Raw genomic sequence first — 21,645 nt, 5'->3', positions numbered from 1 at the left:
TCTGCTCCTGTGTGACCTGGGCAAGTCACTTTCCTACTGTTGTGAGTTGATGATCATAAAAGGGCCTGAGTACAGGATATGGCCCAAAGTAAACACTCAATAAATAGCTACGATGACTGTTGTTGCCATTATGACATGGGGGTGGGGTCAGGGAAGGATGGTTCAGATGCAGACAGAGGCCTTCTTGCAGAGATCCAGCCATGCCCACTCTGGAAGCATCTCCAGCCCAATGGGCTGTCACTCAATGCAGCAGACCCAGGCCATGAGCCCCAGCTGTCCTCAGAGTGCCCCCTACACACCCTGCTCCCAAAGGGCCCCACAAACCTCGACACCTGAGTCTCTCCTGGCCCTTGAAACCCCTGGCTCACCACTAACCTGTCATTTCTCAAGGAAAGCTTGATCTACGTCTTCCCCAGAATGGGAAAGACCCTATGGCCAACACTTAAATGCTGGGAGTGGGAGGAGGCTCTACAGCAGAGTTCTCTCTGCTTCCTAGCTCAGCATCCACTGCCCAGAGAGAGACATGGAAACCACAACCTCTGGAAAACTCCTCACTGCTCAGACTTCATGAATGTTCTACCCACTCCACTTTCTCCTCTTCTGACCCTTCACATCAGTCCTTCCCTAGAGGTGGGGATAAGAGAAACCTACAAAGACAATGCAAACAAACACATCCATTTTGCTGCCTCTCGGCAGCTGGGGGAAAGGATCCCTTCAAAATCGGGATGGAGAGTTGGGCTGGGTTTTTATCATTTCCACAAGAGACAACTGGTTAAAGCATGGATTGCCAGACACTGGACAGGTTCTCACCCGTAGGCCCCATTCATACAGACTGTTCTTCACCCCAAGAACACCAGTGATGAACACACTGGCCGTCTTCTCCTTGAGGGGTAGGAGGCCCAGGGAAAAGAAAAGGCGGAGGGACAACGACAAGACCTCCATCAGGCCCCTGCCACCGGACCCCCTCCTTAAATTCAACATAACAGTAGCATGCAAGGAAAAAGAAATGCCAACCTGAGAATTCACCCGGAGCTGTGATGAGGGAGTTGGCGGCCTCTGTTTCAGTGTAAGACAATGTGGAATCAGATAGATCTGCAGGAGGGAAGAGAAAGAGAACTTAGTTGGCTGTGGGGTGTTCCTCTCTTATTTCTCAAGCATGCGTGTGTGTGTGTGTGTGTGTGTGTGTGTGTGTGTGCGTGTACGCGTGCGCACGCGTGCACATGTGGGCATGCGGGTGCTTGCAAAGGGCAGCCTGTGCCTCACAACTTTCTGCTGCCACTCCCCGTCCCACGATCGCACGAGACCAGGCCAGCCAACCCTGGAACTCTTGTGGAAAATGCTGACTGCTGCAGCCCTGGCACCTGAAAAAGTTTCAATTGCTCTGACCACAGAAATAACCCAAGTTCAGGGGACCAAGCAAGTAGGAACTTGGAGCCTCCTTGGGTAAGGTTAAATTAAGCCCCTAAACAATTCATAGCTGCTGTACTTAATTACAACCATTAAAATTCTTGAAGCTGTTCCTTCTTGCTTCCTTCCTTCCTTCCTTCCTTCCTCCCGCTGGAGCTGGGGAAACTGTTTTAACAAGTTACCAGCCATCCTCACTCTGTCCCGCTTACACCCCTCTAATTAAGGGCTCAAGCGTTTGCTCCCAGATTAACTGTTTTCTCTCTCCCTTCCCCCACTCTCTCACATCCAAACTTGCTTGCTCCCAGAGGAACTTTCAACGTCTGGACTGTTTTTTTTTCTTTTTTCAAGGCATTCATTTGTTGTTTAAGTAGTTTTAAGGACCTCATACGGCGCACACTATTTGTTTTCCCTTATCTGCAGTGCAATTTAGATGGGAGATGGGAAATTCTTTTGCCCGTTTTCTCCTGAACACTGAGCTGCTAGTGAGACAAGCCGGTGCCTTTCGGGACAGACTGACTTGGGAAGTTTTTCCTGGGCCTGCGCCTCTGCCACCAGCAATGGGGTGTTGTCTCTGTTAAGGGACAGGTCTGTCCAGGAGTCAGAAAGCATGCTTCTCCTGGAAGGCCTGAGCATCTTTTATCTTCTCACCCAGCATAGTGTGGCTCAGCTGGTCCCACTGGCTCAGGAGAGCCACTCCAAGCTGGGGAAACCCTGAGACAAAAACCGTTAGCCTAGGCCCTCGCGAGCTAGAATTCCATTCGATCCTGGAGGAATTTTTTTCCTTTTACCACATGGCTTGGGGAGCGGGAAGATGAAACATTAACCAATTTGGCCTTCTCTATTTTTTTTTTCCCTTTTTCTTTTCCCACTTGCCAGATGCTGACTGGGTGTTCTGGGTTTTATTTTGTTTTTTGGTTTCATGTGATCACAGCAGCTTAGAAGTGAACTGACTTTTTGTTTATGAAAAACTAACAATGCAAGGAAAAGAAAATAATACAAAAAATAACTCAGACTATTTACCAGGGCCTGAGAAAGTTATCTGCTGGTCAAACAGGTTTGGAGGAAAATAGGGACAGATGGAAAATCTCTTTTAAAAAAAGATAATAACCTTAATGCCTAAGTAGGACCCTCGTAAAACAATTTTGCTTTTCATACCTAATCTTCCCAAAGTGTTCCGTCCCCAAGTCTTGTTGCCACTTCTTGTCTGAAGCAGTAACATCCCAGGCTGTAACCCTGTTTCTTCGTGAAGCACTGTGGAGCCAACACAGCCAGCTTTGTGAACTTTCCAGGGGTTGGGTGATGGGTGTTTTCCATCCCTTGCAGCTACAAGTCCCTGCCATGCACTCTCCAACCCCTCACATCTGGTGCTTCTAGTAAGGCCCTCCAAGGCCGCCATAGGAAAAGAACACTCCCCGCCTCGGTCACTGCTCAAGTCCCAGGGAAGAACCCCATTTGGAAGCTGGAGCCCAGGGTTCGAGTCCCACCTCCACTCTTAGTCAAATCAGGGGTCACCAGCTTTGCTTGCCAGGGGCCCAAAGTGAGTATTTTCAGCTTTGTGAGCCATACAGTCTCCACTGAAACTCTCCACCTCTGCTGTGGTCCTGGGGCAGCAGCCACAGACAACACAGCCGGCTTCCAGCAGAACACCATTAGGGATGCTGAAATGTGAATTTCATATAGCTTTCACATGCCACAAGAGTCTTCTGCTCTGGGTGGGGTTTTTTGGGGGTTTTTTTGTATTTTTTTTAAACCATTTTAAAAAGTAAAAACCATTCTCGGCTCATGAGCCACACACAAATGGTGGGCTGTCGTCTTCTGACTCCTGAGCACCAGCAAACGTCACTTCCTCTTTCTCCATCTCAGTGGTCCCATTTGTAAATTAACAGGGACACCTGTTCATCTTCAAATGGTCACTCTACCTTGCTGGACAGGGTCCTGATTTTTTGTGGCTTTATCACCAGCTGACCCACGATTCCTCAGAGAAATGATTCTCGGCACTCAAACTCAGGTGCTACATCTACTAAGAACATTTGAGGGTTTTGGTTTTTCTTTCCCCCCATCTTTTGAATTAGGGATCTTCTAAGCAACTAGTACAGTTACGTTAACTCAGAAAATGCTGAGACAGGCCTGGGAGGGAAGGGTGGGATACTGCTGAGCTGTACAGGGGCTACTGTGGGTTTCTGCCTCAGCCCCACTGCTTATCAGCTGGGCAGCCTTCCCAGCCCCTCAGCCTGATAAGCTATTTGTCAAGTGACAGGCTACCCCCAGACGACCTTTCCAGTTCCTCAGAGAACTAAATCAAGCTCCTCCATCCACGAGATGACCATACTTCAGGAAAAGCAATGAGGAAGTTGCCACCATTAAGGCACTGACTCATACCCCATCCTGGGACAGCCTCTGTCGTCCTAGACGGAGGAGGACCAACTCCCAAAGGGAACCAGTGGGCACTTCTGTCTCCACAGTGGGGGCGCCTGGAAGGAAAACTGGACTGGATGCCTGCAAGTTTATGACACTCAGAAGTGACCTCCCAGATGGTGCTGACACACGCTACCGGGAAGAGGCCTTTACCAAAAACAAAACAAAACCCACTTTTTGTGGTCACTGGTGGAATGTGTTAGCATCACTGCCACGCCATCTGACTTTTAAAGCTCAGGTCTCATGGGAGCTCCCTGGGTCACCAAGTCGCTCTCCCAGTGCTACTAAGGCCATACTCACTCACCCCAACACAGGGATTCTCCACTGGAGGAACCAGGAGGGCCAGAAAACAAGCCATCTCTACTTTTAAAACCATATGCATCTTCCCCAGCATACGGGCTAAGCATTCAGCCCCAAGGCTTTACAGAAAACACGTCCTACCTCTGAATGGGACCTGCCAACAACGACATTACCACTGAGGGGTACCCTCCATGCTTGAGTGTACCAAGACACTTGCTTTCTAAACTTTTCAACTGCCCTTTCTGCCCAGGTGAATTTCTTGGCTTAATAAAGGTGGGGGGTGGGGGTAGGGAATGACACATACAGCTCCTTTCGACAGTGACTTCATGCTCAGCCTATTTGTCATGGTGCTAATTAATACACATCAAAGGAGAACCACCTAAGGCTGGGAGGGAAGGAGAGGAAAAGAGACAGAAACCCTAAGCCACCTCCAATGAGATGCTGAAGTCAAAACCCATTCATCTCCCACAGGCTCATGTTTAAAGGTCACAGAGAGGTTAATGATGAGCGAGGAATTTCTAGATGTAAATAGCCCGCTGCAGAGGCTGGGTCGGCTCTGGCCCAACTGGGAGTGTTTGTAAAACTTCACCCACCCCATTTCAAAGGCAACCAGGCTGGGGATCCCTTCCTCCCCTCGCTCTCTCGGGCTCTTCGGCACTGAGGCAGGGGAGCCTGGGATGGACACACCTACCCAAGGGTCGGAAGGAGGACACACTTACCCAGTGGCTTGTACTCGTCGCGAGGAGACAGCCGAGAGTAGGGCGGTGGCGGTGATTCTGGAAGACAGGAGTCAATGTGTCACTGCTGGGAGGAGAAAGCCCACACAGAGGGGTTCTACATGTTTTTGATGATTTGATTTCCTCAAATAATAAACCCAGCTCCCAGGAAATCAGCACCTCTGCTGCCCAAATCCCCTGGAACAGCACAGGGAAAGCCACAGTCTTAGGCCACAAACCTGGGCTCAGTCCCCACTCTATCACCTTTGGCTGTGTGACAGCTGGCAAGCTACCTTCCCTCTCTGAGCCTGTTTCCTCAGCTCCAAAATGGGGAAAATAATCAGAGAGACTCCCTAGGTCTGCCAGGAGGACAAAAGCAAATAAAGTACATAAAATGCTCAAGACAGTTCTTGGAACTGCAGAAATATATCTAGACAAACAGCAGCTATTATTATTATAATGAGAGAAACACGGGTACAGGTAAAATCAGAGCTAGGCTGCTCAGTTAAATCTGAATTTTGGATACACATGGCATACACTTTTAGTATAAGTATGCCCCCTGCAATATCTGGGACATACTTATGCTAAAATAGTACATGTTGTTTACCTGAAACTCAAATTTAACTGGGCATTCTGTGTTTTCCTTTGCTAAGTGTGGTAACTCTAGCCAAAACTGCGTGCAGAGGCCCACAGAGACACGGAAGCTCACTTACAAACAAGCTACACAAGAGCAAACGTCCTTCAGGGCGAGGCGGGCACGACTGGCTAGGACCCAAAAAGCCAAACCCAGCTCCCCAGATGGGAGACCATACCCCAGTCACCGCTGGCTCTCGGCCTCAGTCTCCCCCTCCGTAAAGAGAAGGGGCGGAGCACAGCCTCCATGGCTGCCCACCTCAGGCCCTGTGTGATTCCTTATTGTCTATGGCATTTTTCTTTGGGTTTCCTTTCATTTGCCTAAAATACTTGTCCTTAAAAACATATACTTTGTCTTCAGAAGAATTCTTTAGCCTCTTGCTTTCTGGGAAGTAACAATTTGCTAAACTAAGTAACAATTTGCATGAATGAAATGACCCTTCATTTTCTGTAAATGAAACTAAACACCATCAAATCGCAAACTAAAACAAACTCTCAGTGGTAGTAAAGCGGTAATAACTATTATTAGGCAGGTATCAGGAATGACACAGGGGTAATAAGTGTTTTTCGCAATTATAATAAGGCACAATTAGTTGTAGGAGCAGGCAGCTTCACCTCTTCCCCAACCCGGCTTTTCCAGCTAGAAATGACTTCAACAAAGTCCAGAAACAGGGAATCTTTTGTGGACTGGATTGGGGAGAAGGAAACTGAATCATGGATTAGCCACTGGGAGCGAAGCAAACATTCGCTGAATGCCTACCCTGTGTCTCTGTCTGTGCTGGGGCCTTTCCGTTTCATTCACTGTATTTCATTCCTTTGGACCTTAGGTACAGAGTGGTTAATCATGCTCATTGGGTACCTACTTTCATTTCATCCTTTCTCAAAAATAAAGATGACCATTATCATCCCCATTTCACAGATGAGAAAACTGACTTTTCCAGTGCCTCCCCAGCCAATCATGGTGGAGCTGGGATCAGAGCCCAGGCCTGCCTCTACTCTACACCCCAATGAGACAGGCAATCAAGAAGTACCCTGTTGGGACTTCCTTGGCAGTCCAGTAGTTAAGACTTTGCCTTCCAATGCAGGGGGGCATAGGGTCAGTACTTGGTTGGGTAGCCAAGATCCCACATGCCTCATGGCCAAAAAACCAAAACACAAGAGAGAAACAATAGTGTAACAAATTCATAAAAGATTTAAAATGGTCCCTGTTAAAAAAAAAAAAAGCAGCACTCAGTCTTCCACTCCTTCATCCCAGCTGGGTCTGGTACATCCCATGCACAGAAAGCATTCAGGATAATGTGGACAAAGACAACAGTGATAAGGTTAATGGTAAAGCTGGAGGGAGAAAGAGGACGTACAGGGCCCAAAGGGTCACCCAAAGGAGACCTCACACAAGACTCAGGGAGGGGAACTGCTTCCTTCAGTAGGAGCCCCCTTATCCACCAACCTTGGAAGAGCTAAAGACCAGACTCAAGTGAGGACTAGACTCTCAGAACAAGAAGCAAAACACAGGAAGGGCTAGAGACCCATGGGGAAAGAGAACTGAAGCCAGTGCTCCATTGTACAGAGGAGAAGGCTGAGGCCTGAACAGAAGTGACTCCCTCAGAGTCTGACAGGGAGCTGGTGCAGAGGCAGAACCAGAGGCCAGGTTTCCTGACCCCCAGCCTCATGCCCTTCCCACCACTCCCCACTACCTTATCAGGAGGCCTCCGACTCCTGTGTCAGGGTTCCTCTTGCAAACACCTGATTGGCTGAGGCCCAGGCTGCACGTGGTCAGGAAGTCTGGACATCTGCCCCCAGATCTGTCCCCAAAAGTGAAATCTGGCAGCAATGGGCTGTGCTGGCTGGAGTCAAGCCACTGTAATCAACCCCAGCATCTCTTCCAGTGGCTGTAACCTGGGACCTGGAAAGGGGAAGAGGGACTCAAGAAGATCCCCCTCACGGAAGCCACTTAGGCCTTGAGTTACGATACCACCCACAGACACACCTGGGCTGGGGGCATCTAACACATGGGTGAGGCAGAAAGCAAGTCCACAGACCTGGGAATTGCAAAGCTTTCAGGAGGGACTTTACCGGCACCCCCATCCTCCTCCGTTCTAGCAAAACCATCTGCACAGAGACTGGAAGCACCTCACTAACTTCCATCCTAGGCAAGTAAAAAAAAGAGACTGCACCCCCAAGACACCGGGATTTAGAATATCAGAGGTTCCCCCCAACTCAACTTCTTAACTGATGGGGCAAGTGGGGTAGAAGCAGGTAAAGGGCCCACCCAAGGCCACACAGGAAGGCCGATGTTATTCTACTTCAACTAAACAAAGGCGGAGGCCAGTTTCGGACCAACACCAAGCTACTTAAAAAAAAAAAAACAAACAGTTATCATTCACATACCCTAAGATCCACTCTTTTAAAATATACAATTCAGTGGTTCTTAGTACATTCAGAGTTGTAAGACCAATACCACCACCTAATTACAGAACATTTTCATCACCCCAAAAGAAACCCTGCCCCATTCGCAGTCATTCATTCCTCCCAATCCCTAAACCTCAGGCAACCACAAATCTACTTTTTATTCTCATGGGTTTGCCTATTCTGGATATTTCACACCAAAGGCTTCCTATAACATGAGGACTTTTGTATCTGGCTTCCTTCATTTAACATACTGATTTCCAGGCTCAACCATGCTGTCCTCTCATACTTCATTCTTATTTATGGCTGAATACTATTCCACTAGATGGCTATACCACAATTTGTTTATCCATCTGTGAGCCAACGGACATTAGGTTGTTTCCACTTTTTGGCTCTTAGGGAATAAATGCTGCTATACACAAATCTCTCACTGGCACCTCCAACACATCGACCCTCCCAGATCCATGCTGGGAACTCAGGTGGGACAGAAGGTTCGAAGAGGAAGTGTAAGGTGCCTCCAGGCCCTCTGTCCACACTCCCCTCTTAGAAGCTACCTTAGTACTTAGAAAATTTGTGCTGATTTCCTAATAATAACTTCTGTGCTCTAAACTTTAAGGGGAGCGCTCTTAGGGCTCTACAGGCCCCTTGGAAAGAAATGATCATGGGCAGGAGGAAGGGAGGAAGGGAGGGAGGGAGGAAGTGGGGGAGAGGAGAGAGAGAAAGAGATCAGAAACTCCAGCCTCTGCAGACAGCCAGCCTCAGACATTAACTTCAGGAATCTCCTCCAACTTCCTTCAGAAGTGAGAGCAGTCAGCCAGGGGCCGAGTGTATCAGAAGGCTAACACTCAGCCCAGTTCAGGTCAGCTCAGCCCAGACGAGCCTCTGGTTAGCCCCCAGGGGGGGACTGAGCCTTTGGGATCTAGACCCTAATTGCAAAGCCAGAAGAGTTCACAGCCTCTCCCACTGCCTGGTAAGGTTTCAGCTGGAGATGTTACCTTCCACCCCGTCTGTGCAGCCTAGCATCTTCTTAGGAAAGGTTCACGTGCCTCCCTTGGCCTCCCAGTTTTCACCCTCCGGAGGAGTGGCCTCCTGGGTGCCTGTCCCCTCCACCCCCAGAACCTGAGGGATCAACCCCAAGCCCTGGGGTGGGAGATGCCGAAAAGAAGCTCTTGGCGCTTTAAGGCCGGCGGAGCCTAATTGCCCAGATTCCCCCGGCAGCCAGATAAACAGCGCGGCCGGCTGGCGCCAGCAAGAGGCAAACTGCACATTATCACCCCTTCCTCACCTCCAAGGAGGAGCTCTGAGGAGCAGGGCGGGCAGGCCGAGGGGCCGCCAGAGGGGCGGGGCGGGGGCTTGGAAGCCCAACTTGAAATTGATCTCATTTCAAAGGGATAATGCCAGGCCAAATAAAAGGAAAACTTTCTAGCCCATTCTAATTCCTATAGTCCTGGCCTGGGAACCCTGTGTTTTCCTAGGCGGCCTCCTCCAGTTGTTCAGAAGTTCTCTCCCTAACTCTGTCTCTTTCCCTGGCGCAATTTGGATAATAGTAATTTACTGAATATAATTACAGAAAAAAAAAGTGGTGAAGCAAAGAGCAGGAGATTTATTCCAAAGTTAATGGATACTTTCGGGAGAAAGGAGCTCTATAAACACAGGTTAGAACTGTGATTAAAGTATTTCTCCACATTTCCGTCCACATAGGCACCAAGCTCAGTGAACTGGCTTTTCCTGGGACAGAAAGATACACCAGAACGAGGGAAAGCCAGGGCTTGAGTCCCATGGGAGCAGGAAGCCCAGGGCAGAGCTAGGTATGGGGGACCCCACTTTCTGAGACAAGCATGAGGGAGAGGGCAGGCCTGTGTAACCTGGAATCCGCCCATAGGACCTTAGGGATGCTGTTCGCCCCCTGGCTTTACAGATGAGAAAAGAGGCCCAAGGAAAACTGGTCCCAATGCCCCAAAGCAAGCTGAAGGATGGACAGCGCTTGCTCTGAGCAGCAGGGAGCCACACTGCCCAGAGAGGGACCGCCTGTCACTAGGGATCCCTGTGCTAGGGGGCAGTGGGGTGCGGGTGGGTGTCCCTCAGTTGGCCTGCTGTGTATTCCAGCCTACTCTCTGTGTGTCTGCTGTGTGTGTAGATCTGTCAGTCTGTCTGCCTGCGCCGGTGCCCCAGCCCTCTCCCCCAGGGGCCTGGAAGGAGCAGTCTCCTTATCAGGACGCGCACGGCTGAGCTCCAGCTATGCACCCGCCCAGCTCAGGGAGTCAGGCTGGCGGCCAGGAGGCGGGGGTGGGGTGGGCAGCAAAGAGCACAGTACCGCCCCCCCGCGCCCCACCCCCCGCCAGACCCCCAGTTCTCAGTCCTGGTGGCCTAAGCCATCAGGCAGAGGATGAAGCAAAAGGGTCAATCTGGTGCATATAGGACACTCTTCCCAGACCACCAGTGCTCTCAAATGCCCCTGGAGTGGCTTGAATGGGGGTGGGGGGGGTGGGCCGGGTGCAGCGCTGAGCTAGTGAAGAAGCCGGAGAACAGGCACAGCTCCTGCAACAGCGCCTCCTTCTGGGACAAGGAGAGGAGTCAAGTGCCAATGCTGAGTCTGGAACTTGATGTTGAGAATTTTCTAAAGCCAACCCCATTGACCCACAGGTAGACAGAGAGGGGAGATTACTCCCCCTCCAAGGTCAAGTTGTCATACTGGCAGGACAGAGCCTAGGACCAGGTCTGTGGGTCAGAACCATTCCACTGCAGTTTGCCCTTTAACTTAAAACTGCTCAAGTTCACCAGATTCAAACCAAGACCCAAGTTGACTTATCCAAAAAGTATGGGCAGGGTGGGTCCTGCCTGTCTCCAATCTCTTCATCCCATCTCTTCCCACCCACGCACTTGAACTTGCTTGGTACCTTAACTCTCAGCAGGCCCCCTCCTCCTCCCCTTCAACACTCATCTCCCTTTACCACCCATCCTGCAAGGCTCCTAGAGGTGCTCCTGTTACACGCACACCCCAGACGCCCGGCCTGGCCCTACTTCCCCCATCTCTGTCCCGTCTCTCCTCCGACCCCTACCCAAAGATTCTGTTTCTTGAGGGCATGGATCCTACTCATATTTCCACTCTCCCCACTACATCACCCACCGTGGTCCCTGGCACAGTAAGTGCTCAACAAATATCCCCTAGCAGACTGACATGGTGAGAAAGAAAATGCCCAGCGGGGCCTTCTGAAAGAGCAGAGGGAACCCCACATATTCTTTCCCACTGGAAAAAAAGGGACCAGGAACAGGGCAACCACAATTAGGTCCTACTCCTCAGAGGCAGGGAGGAGTCAGAGAGGAAGAGTGGGAAAATCCACTTCCAGGGGAAGCAGTCAGAGGAACAAGGAACACAAAAGGCCCGCAGTGGGCCACAGATAAGGGACTGACCAAGCCCCTGACAATCCGAATGACCGCACAGGGAGCAGGCAATCAGATCAGCGCTGCCTCTCCCCAGCCCCCTTCAGGGCTCTGTCTTCAGGAACAACTGCTGAAGCACCGTCCTTCCCCTCCAGCCACCACCCCAGACAAAAACAAGACACCTGGGACACAGCGGTGCTTCCAGCCCCGCCCTTCCCTTCCACAACGGGAGTCAGGAGACCTGTGTGATCCGACCCTGTTAAATGCCCCCAGGCTGGGTGTTGTCTCTCCCCAGAAGGGCCAGACTGGAAGAACTCAGGGCCTGCCCAGACCCAACACCCCTGCAGAACACCCCTCTCCCCCCTACCCCAAACGCCCCTCCATGCCACCTAAGATGCATACACCCAGACGATGCTACAGGCTAAAATGTGTGATCCCTGTAGTGCAAGGGGAAGGGGGTGAGGATGCAGGAGTCTCCATCTGTCCTCCCCTCTGCTCCAGCATCCAGAGCCTGCTCAGGTAAGCAGGACTGGGTAGATCACGTGTACAGAAAATCCCAGGAACAGAACAAAGAAGGGGAGCGGTTCTCAAAGGTACTAAAATAGCCTGCTTCCTTCCCTACCTACACACCTCCAGGACTCCTGATTCTCTAGAAAAGCTGGACACAGAATTGAGAATGATGATGACAGAAGGCCCTGGTATTTGACACCCAAGGGATGCTGGCAACAATCTGAAGAAGACGGTGGTCTTCACTCTGAGAAAGGCTACCCTGCAAAAGCTTTGCTCCAAAGTATAGACAGGAACAAGTGGGACAATTTACGAACACCTTTGACTCCAGCCATGAACGGTCTACACCAGAATTTACAACTTGCATCTACTTGGATCCAACAAAGTATACCATAGGTGTAGGCATACGCACACAATGCCTCAGGCCGCGGCTCGGACTAGGGGTAAATAAATTGGGGGGTGGGGGGGTGTCTTTGGCCTCTCCTAGACCTGCCCTTCTCTCCCACTGTCTACAAAGTTGGGGTCTGCCTTAAGTCCCTGAAGCTGCACAGAGAAAAGTGCAACGTGCACCTTTCTGAGTTTGTTTAGTCGCCGAGTCGTGTCCGACTCTTCGCGACCCCATGGACGGCAGCGCGCCCGTATGAGTTTGCTGAAGCCTTAGATGAAGTTGCCATTTGATGTATGCGCCCACATACCCACTACCCGGTTTTGCTGCCAGGGTGAGGCGCCTCCACTGGGAACTCCCACGCCCCGGGGCACCCAGGGGAACACCCGCAGCTTCGTCCTCCCTCCCGAGTGTCAAGGGGAGAGAGAAGGCCACGGAAGGTGGCTGGAGGGGAACCGCGAGGACCCGCCGGGCGCGGCGTGCTCACCTGGCCCGCAGAGCCGGCTGAAGTGGTAGGGGTTGCAGCACACTGTGGGGCCGTCGGCGGCGGCGGCGAAGCTGTGGCAGCCGCACAGGGGCTTGAGCTCCACGGCGTGCTGCAGGTCGGGCCAGCGGAAGAGGCGTCCGAGCAGCAGCTGCGGCGGCGCGGGCTGGCCGCCCAGGCGGAGGTCGGCGCGCGGCACCAGCACGCAGCCGCCCGGCACGCCGCCGCGGGACTCCACCGCCTCCAGCAGCGTGTCCAGCGAGCGCTCCTTGAGCCGCTTCAGCAGCGAGTACGTGACCGTCTTGAGTTCCTGCTCCAGCAGCAGCAGCCGCGAGCGGGCTTCGCGACTCCGCCCGCCGCCCTCTGGCTCCTGGGCCGCCCCGACCAGGGGTTCGCCGGCTTCTCGGGGAGCTCCGGCGGCGTCCCGCTCCGAGAAGAGACAGCAGGTCACCGTCTCGCAGTCACTTTCGGGCAGCCAGCCCTGGCCTCCCGGCTCCCCCACGTCCAGCGAGGAGCCTCCAGAGCCGGCCCCCGGCTCGGACATGGGCCTCGGGGGGCCCCCTGAGCGCCGGCGTCTCCCAGCGCCTTGGGCGCCTCGCTGTCCCACCGCGTCCCGGGGCCGCCGCAGGGCTACCGGGCGGACCTCGGGGCGGCCGCAGCCTCCGCCTTCTCGTGCCCGCGCGGCCGGCTCAGCTCGGCTGCCCACGCTCCCATCCTCGTCGCCACCGCCGCCGCCGCTGCCGCCGCCTTCCTCCCGGTCGGGGACCACACGACTTCGCCAAAGTCGCCGCACCAGCCCCGAGCGTTTGGACCTGAACATACGATATCCTTTGGCGCCGGGGGAGGGGGGGGAGGCGGTCTCCGGTTACCGGGGGTCCGTTTCCTCAGCGAGGCGCCGGCTGCGCGGGCCGCAGCCCCACATGAAGCTCTGCCGCCGGGCGCCGTGCAAACCGCGCACAGCCTGTCGTCGAAGGGGCACCGCAGGGCTGCAACATGAGGGAGCTCGCCGGGGCTGGACGGCGTGGAACGCGCGCACGCCGATCCGCAGTCCGCGCCCGGCCCGCGGCTACATGGACCCCGGCGGCCGGGAGGCTCAGCAACTCCAGCCCCGGCGCTTTAGAGGGACTGCAGGCGGCGCGCCGCCAGAAAGACCCCGCATGGGCCGGCGAGCCTTCAAAAGTTGCGCGGTTGGTCCATGAGCACAAAGCGCTGGAGCTGAACTCCCCAAATGTGTCTGGAAAGCCCTGCCTTTAAAACCCAAGCGCTTCACTACATGGGTTTTTCCTGCAGGATCCGAAAGGCAGGCTTGTTGATGATAGCCTCGGCTTCCTTCTTACTCCCTGCAAAAAGAAAAGGAAAAAAAAAAAAAAGGAAAGAAAGAAAAAGAACCCCAAACAAGACCAAAATCCCTGGAATTGCATGCACGAAAGGCCAACTCTGTCTCAGGTCCCAGGCGCTAGATGCACTTGGAGCGAATTTCTCCTGAACGCGGTGTCAACACATGAGTGGAAACTGTAAAAATCCCAAAGAGCTGCTGGGAATCCTTAATTAAAATGCAATCCACCGAGGCAGAGGTCATAGCCCGCCCCACGCTCCACTCGGACGCCCAGGACGCTGTGGCTGCAGAGGTCGCCCCCCTCCCCCTCCACAAAAAGTGCCTCCCGGTGGCCCCGCGGTCCCGGCGAGGTCTGGCGAGGCAGCGCCCGGCGGCTCTTTCTCTCGGCTCGACTCCCTCGCTCGCTCCCCGACTCGGCTCTCTCTCTCTCTTTTTTGTTCTCCTCAAACGCACACTGAGGGCCCCCGGAGGAGCGCCGCGGAGTCATTGGCTGCCTCCCATCATATGCCAGTCTAGACACTTTGGCGGCTCCGCGGCGCTGATTGTTGCGCAAACAAGGTTTCAAGTTTCTTAACTCTTAAAGGAGAACACGTCCCATTGCAGGGCCCGAGGCTCCAAGGGGCCGGCTCCCGGGGCGGGCCGAGCCCCGGCCCCCGCCCCACGCTTGCCCCAGCACCACCCCCCTCCCCCGCCCAGGGCCTGACAGCGCCCACGGCCGGCTCTCTGGCTCGCGTGCGCCGCGGGCACGGATGCGAGCGCGCGCGCACACACACTCACACACACGGTTGCACAAACCACAGGCAGGCTGGCTGTGCGAGAGTTTGGTGGACCCACTGAGACTCGGACGCAAACGGGGCGCTTTGCCTCTCCTTGGCTTGTGCACAAACTTCAAACGCACGTTGCACTTTAGAATTGGTACAAACCCCCATCCCAGGGAAGGCTAATAAAAATGGGTGTGCGTGTGTGCTTTCCTGGCTTACGTTTTTTGGCAGTAGGGGGCGGCTGATTTGTTGGGGTGGTGGGATCTAACGTGGTAGCGCGAGGTTTCCACACCCCCTGCTCAAAGTCGGGGGTAGTCTGCTGGGCCAGCCGGGGGGCGTGGGATACCTCACGCAGAGGGACTCTAGGCTTGCTCGAGGTAGGGAATTACGGAGGGTGGGGTGGAGGCTGGGAACGTCTTCTCTCGGGCTCCTCTCGGTCGCCAAGTCTTTCCCTCAGAGCTAGGCGGGCCGCCAGCCGTCCGGGCCCCCTCGAGGCTGGGTGACTCCTCCACCCCCTTTCCTTCCCCAGTTTATTCTCTGCACCACAAAGAGGGATGTAGGTAGGGCTCGTGATTTCCCCAGCGACGTTTCACCATGGAAATGAGGGTGAGTTGGGGGCCCAGATCCCTTCTGATCCTGGGCAAGCTGGTGGGGGCGCGGTGGCAGCAGCGGACCGCCTGGCGCGGGAAGGGTTAAGGCCGCTCTTGCCCCTGGAGCCGGCGCGGCGGGGTACCTCCTCGGGCGCGCTCTCTCGTCCGAGGGTGGCAAAAGTTCAAGCTTGTAAAGTCGGGATTGGCCCCGCGCGGAGGGAAAAAAGGCCTGGTCCCCCCTCCCTCTCCGGGCGCGGCGCCGATTGGCCCGGCCACGGGGCGGGCGCCGCCCTCTCCCGGGCGCGCGGCGGCACCGCCCCCGGCGTGGCGTCCCGCCCCTTTCCGGGCAAGAGCCCGGCCCCGCACTGAATGAAATAAATTCCGCTACTCTCATTGGCCCGGGGCTGGGCGCCATTCCCCCGCGGGGGCGAAGGGGGCGCCGGCGCGCGGGTCTCGCTCAGGGGTTCCCACGTGTGGGGCTGGCCTTGTGAGGCAGCCGCTGTGCAAGTCCCCGGGGCCGCCCCGACTTAAGTGTGCGCTGGGGGAAGGGCAGTGTTTGCTGGACGGGCTCAGCCTTTGCTGAGCTTTACCTGGACCAGGTACTGTTCAGTCTGCGCCCTCTGGGAGAGGCGGTTACTCTGGCGAATGGAGGGCTGGGCTTAGAAGCTTCCTCACCCGCATCCCCTTCTGCGTTAGCCAAGGCAGAATAGCTGTCTTGGCCTCATTTTCTGGTTTGAAAAACGGAGATGATGATGCCTGTCCTGCGTTCTGCACGGGACCATGAAGCCCCAATGAGATAAGTGCATGTAAAGTGTACAAATCGCAAGCAAACAGTGAATTTTCACAAGTGAACAAAACACCAGTGTAAGCAACACAGAGGACAACGGACCTTGAGGCCTCTTTTCAGTCACTTCTGGCCCCTGGGGAAACTAGTGCGTCTTAAAATAGGAGAAATTTAATGTAAAGTGTTTTATCAGGGTATCCTGGTTTGACTGTGGATTACAACAATAGCTTGCGCTTACTGTGGGCAAGGCCATGTTTCAGGCATTACAGAGATTTTAGTCATTCTCACAACAGCCCTGGTAGATACTATTACCTCCATTTCACAGGTAAGTAAACTGAAGAGCAGGAATTAATCATTGACATGAAGATAGTCTTCAAAGTGCTAAAATGCTACCACAGAAGCATCAGCCGGTATGTGTGCTCACCCTAACAGCAAGGAAGTGATGTGGGTCTGTATTGCCAGAGCATATCCTTGAGGACAGTGCTTTTCACACTGTGGCCTATTGGACCTGCTGAATCAAAGCATTGTGGGGTAAGGCCCCAGACTGCATTTAACAACACTTTGGGGGTAGGCATAGTTATTAACCATTAACTTATAGTTAAGGACACTGAGGCACAAAGACCTAAAGTAACTTGCACAAGCTCGTATTTAGTGGCACAGGCTGGATTTCAACCCAGCCAGTTTGGGGGAAGGGGTGTATGTGACTGGAAGCTGAAGGGAAAGGACAGCAAGCAGACAGATTACCCCTCAGGGCTTCCACAAATGCTCAACATCTACCCCTGGAGTCAAACCATGTCTCCTTCCCCCTCCATTCCCCAATTCCTCCCTGAGGTACCAGGACATTCCTTTCTGAAGGGTTCCTGGGGGAGCACCCTGAGGGATGTCAGGTCTGTGTTTGGGGCCTCAGACCAAGGAAAGACTGAAGCAGTAACCTCCCTGGGGAGGGCTGCCTTCTTCCCTGGGCAGTAATTTGGACAGAGTTTGCCTTCTGCTCACCCAGAGATGAGGCATTGGGGGTGGGGTGCCTTCAGGTGCCAGCTAGATGACACCTAAAGAGCACGGAAACTGTAGTGTGCCAGGCCTGAGTTCAGTACTGATCCTGCTTAACCTCCCTCGGCTCTATAAGCCTTGGGCTTCTCAACTGTAAGATGGGAATAGAAATCGTGCAACAGATGGTAACCAAAGTTCAGTGACATGAGGTCCCAGAGTCATGCCTCATTCCAGGAAGACCACATCTCCATAGCGATAATATCAGGAAGGGAAGGATGGTGACAGTCAGTGCCCTTGTCCTTAGATTTCCAGGGCCCGTCCAGCCTGGCCTGCGCCTGCCTCGTTGTGACCACTAGAGGCTGCATGTGGCAGTGCCCAGAGGTCAGGGCCTCCGAGCTTCAGCCTTAGGTGGTGGTGGTTTGGTTGCTAAGTCGTGTCCAACTCTGTGACCCCGTGGACTGTTGCAGCACACCAGGCTCCTCTGTCCTCCACTTGTCTCCAGAATTTGCTCAAATTCATGTCCATTGAGTTGGTGAAGCTATCTAACTATCTTGTCCTCTGTCACCCCCTTCTCCTTTTGCCTTCGAGCTTTCCCAGCATCAAGGTCTTCTTCAGTGAGCCAGCTCCTCCCGTCAGGTGGCCAAAGTATTGGAGCTTCAGCATCAGTCCTCCCAATGAATCTTCAGGGTTGATTTCCTTTAGGATTGACTGGTTTGATCTTGCTTTCTCAAGAGTCTTCTCCAGCAGCCTAAGGACACATTTCTAAACCGCCCCTCTGGAGAACAAGCTCAAATTTCCTGGGGGTGCGGGAGGGGAGAAATGTAGGGTCCTAGCTGCCGCTCCTCAGGTTTCCACAGTCAGGTTACTCACAAAGTTACTCACAAAGAAGTAACTCTGACCCCTCAGATTCAAATCTGCTCCTTCCCTGTTGTTCTAATATTCCCCCAAAGTACCCTGTGTTTTCTCACAGTTAATAAACTCATACAACCTGATGACAATTCTCCTCTGTCTCTGGAATGTAAGTGCCACATGGTTAGAGATGGGGAAACTGTCAGGCACAGGCCACCCACAGCCCCACTGGGCGAGTCAGAAACAGGCCATTTGATGCCCCTCTGTCTGTACCATCGGGCTTCCCTGGTGGCTCAGACGGTAAAGCATCTGCCTGCAATGTGGAAGACCCAGGTTCGATTGCTGGGTCGGGAAGATCCCCTGGAGAAGGAAATGGCAACCCACTCCAGTACTTTTGCTTGGAAAATTCCATGGATGGAGGAGCCTGGTAGGCCAGGGGGGTCACAAAGAGTCGGACACAACTGAACGGCTTCACTCTTACTCTCACTCTGTCTGTACCATCAGAGAAGCTAATTCACACAGGACAGCACTTACCCCATTTCTTCTCCCCAGTCCTTAGCATAACACCTGTCACATAGTGGGCATTTTATATCTGTGACATGCTTGGTTTAAAACCCCTTGCTTTACCAAGCTCCATGCTCATGATCATCTGGACCAAACACTTATTTACACTATCTCATCAAATCCCCCCAGATTTTGTTCCTGTTCTTACAAAATCATTTTTAAAGCAGACAGAGAGGTTAAGTAATTTGTCTTTGGTCACACAACCAACAAGTGACAGAAATGGGACTTGAACCCAGGGCTGCTTGAGTTGAGTGTGCTTCTTCTTAGTATCTGGCCCTAAAAAAGGAAACACGGTCTTTTGCCTTTGGGATGTTTCCATGCCTCTGCATGCTAAGTCACTTCTGTTGTGTCTGACTCTTTGCGACCCTATAGACCATAGCCCACCAGGCTCCTCTGTCCAAGGGATGCTCCAGGCAAGAATACTGGAGTGGGTTGTCATGCCTCCTCCAGGGGATCTTCCCAACCCAGGGATCGAACCTGCAACTTTTATGTCTTGTGCATTGGCAAGCGAGTTCTTTACCACTAGTGCCACCTGGGAAGCCCGGATGTTTCCAAATTAGCTAGGAATTCACAAGGCATGAAACAGCAAAAAGAATACAAGGCAGAACTTGGTGGTGGGAAGAGCCAGGCTCTAGAGGCTACTGCTTATGAACAGAGGTGTCAGAGACAGAGTCTGGCTGCCTCTTGCTATGGTGAGATGGACTGGCAGGGAGACTGAGTCATCCTAGCCCACTTCACAGAAAACTAATGGATAAATCAAGGCTTCCCTTATTAATTCTCAGGAAAACAACCATAGGCCCAACAACAACTGGCTAAGTGGTATCATCTGCCCCTTTAGAAGGTTAAATCTCGTTGGTCAACGTGGTCCCAAGTGGGAGAGCATGGGTACCCTTTGGGGATGGATAACCCTTCTGAGACTTTGACGAATGCTGCAGACCCTTTCTGTCTTGAAGAATGCACACAGGCATGTATTCACCCACATGACACATACTCATCTAGTTCCTACTGGGTGCCAGGCCATGTTCCTGGTGCTGGGGATACTGCAGTAAGCAAAACACAAAAATTCCTGAGCTCAAGGAGTCCAGTGGGAGGACAGATAGGCCATAAACAAAATAATCGTATCCAGCATCTTGGAAGATAAATGTGCCAGTGTTAAAAATAAGAAGAGACAAATGCCAGGAGAAAGTGGATGTGGTTCAGAGAAAGTGGTCAGGGGATACTTCTCTGGGAAGGTAACACTTGAGCAAGGTCTTGATGGTGACACTGTCTGACACTATCTGGGAGATGAATGTTGCTCAGAAAACAGCAAATGTGAAGGTCCTGAGGTGGGAGCGTGCCTTGCATATCCCAGGACCACCAAAGAGGTCATGAGATGAGACAAATACTGTAGGGGGTGGGGGGATGCAGATTATAGGGTACCTGGGCCATTGGTGGGTCTTTGGCTTGTCCTGTGAGCGGGGACCCCCTGGAGGTTCTGAGAGGAGGGCCATGATCTGCCTTCTGTTTGACTGGCTCCCCCTAGTTACATGGAGAACAGATGGCAGGGCAGAGATTGCAGCCTGGTTGGGAGACCATGGCCCAGGAGAGGCCATGCTGGCATGGGGAGAAGAGGTCAGATCCTGGACATATCTGAAGATAGAACCAGTGTGACTTGCTGTTACACAGACTTGAGAGTGTGAGAGAACATCTGAACAGTGTAGACCCCTTACTGACGTTTATTTACTTAATTTTAAAAATCAGTTCACCACTTTTATTCAGCCTTGTCACAAGCAGTAATAGCCATGGAGTCACAAATGTGCTAGTTAAATTTATGATTTTAAAATAAATACATAAAGGGACTTCCCTGGTGGTTCAGTGGCTAAGACGCCACGCTCCCAATGCAGAGGGCCTAGGTTTGATCCCTGGTCAGGGAACTAGGTCCCACATCCCACAACTGAGATTTCATATGCCACAACTAAAAACTGGGTCAGCCAAATTTAAATATAAATATATATAATGATAGGGGCTTCCCTGGTGTCTCAGTAGTAAAGAATCTACCTGCCAATGCAAGAGACAGGTTCGATTCCTCGTCTGGGAAGATTCCACATGCCACAGAGCAACTAAGTCCATGTACCACAACTACCCAGCCTGTGCTCCAGAGCCTGGGAGGCACAACTGCTGAGCCCATGTATCCTAGAGCCCATGTATTGGGAGCCTGTGGCTCCCAATAAGAGAAGCTACTGCAAGTCCATGCACCACAACTAGAGAAAAGCATGCACAGCCAAAAATAAATACAAATTTTAAATAATAATAATGAAACAAATATATAAAATCAGGAATCCCCGGGAGTCCAGTGGTAAGGGCTCCATGCTCTCATTGCCGAGGGCCCAGGTTCATTCCCTGGTTGGGGAACTAAGATCCCACAAGCTGCGCAGTGTGACCAAAAAAATTTTAAACATAAAGCGTTTCTTACAAAATAAATACGTATGTACATAATGCATTAAAAAATAGGTAGTTTATCTGTGTATCACCTGAATCATCCTAATAACCATCTGAATACATGCAATGTTGGGAATGCCGGTTTAACGAATGCCTAATATCACCTACTTCTAGGCTTTTTTGTTTGTTCACATCTTACTTTCTCTCAGAAGGACTTTTTCCGGTCCTGTCTACAATTATGGAACCTATTATTACCACAGCCTCTATGAATCAAAAGCCGACTTTACGGGGTAATGCCGTGCCGGCAGCACGGGGTAATGGTTCTTAACCATCATTTTGTTGAACCGAACAGACCTGGGTTCAAATCCTGTTCAGTTACCTCTCAGCTGTGTGACCATGGGCAACCTCCTTAACTTCCTAAAACAAACCCCAATTGGGTGCTATTATTATTCCCAGATTAGAGACCACAGACGGGGGGCCTGACACTTAACTGGTACTAATAATATTGGGAGGTTGTTTTGAAGATTCAAAGGCTTAGTCCAGTGTCTGGCACCTAATGGGTGCTCAGCTTGTGGGAGATGTTGTCTTCCCAGGTGGCGCGGTGGTAAAGAATTGCCTGCCAATGCAGAGATGCAAGAGATGCAGGTTTGATTCCTGGGCTGGAAGTATTCCGTGAAGAAGAAAACAGCAACCCACTCCAGTAAGCTTGCCTGGGAAAT

The 21,645-nt window shown here is 52.5% G+C and overlaps 1 protein-coding gene across 3 annotated transcripts in view; it reads right to left on the bottom strand.

The window, feature by feature from the left end:
* Positions 1 to 14,589, bottom strand: part of SMAD6 (SMAD family member 6) — a 77,905-nt gene extending 63,316 nt beyond the window's left edge. The window contains exons 1-4 of one of the 3 annotated variants that reach the window (XM_027553040.1): positions 12,638 to 14,589; positions 4,842 to 4,898; positions 2,563 to 2,658; positions 1,015 to 1,092 (exon numbers count right to left, since the gene is read on the bottom strand). In XM_027553040.1, coding sequence (XP_027408841.1) covers positions 1,015 to 1,092; positions 2,563 to 2,658; positions 4,842 to 4,898; positions 12,638 to 13,454 — 1,048 coding nt within the window. In that variant the 5' untranslated portion in view covers positions 13,455 to 14,589. The remainder of the gene's footprint in view (positions 1 to 1,014; positions 1,093 to 2,562; positions 2,659 to 4,841; positions 4,899 to 12,637) is intronic. The other 2 variants (XM_027553041.1, XM_027553042.1) reach the window with 2 other exon arrangements.
* Positions 14,590 to 21,645: the final 7,056 nt, after the last annotated feature.

This window comes from Bos indicus x Bos taurus, chromosome 10 (assembly GCF_003369695.1).
Source record: "Bos indicus x Bos taurus breed Angus x Brahman F1 hybrid chromosome 10, Bos_hybrid_MaternalHap_v2.0, whole genome shotgun sequence".
NCBI classification, from domain to species: domain Eukaryota; kingdom Metazoa; phylum Chordata; class Mammalia; order Artiodactyla; family Bovidae; genus Bos; species Bos indicus x Bos taurus.
The sequence above is the reverse complement of the archived record's forward strand: the minus strand, read 5'-3'. Positions and strand labels throughout refer to the sequence as shown.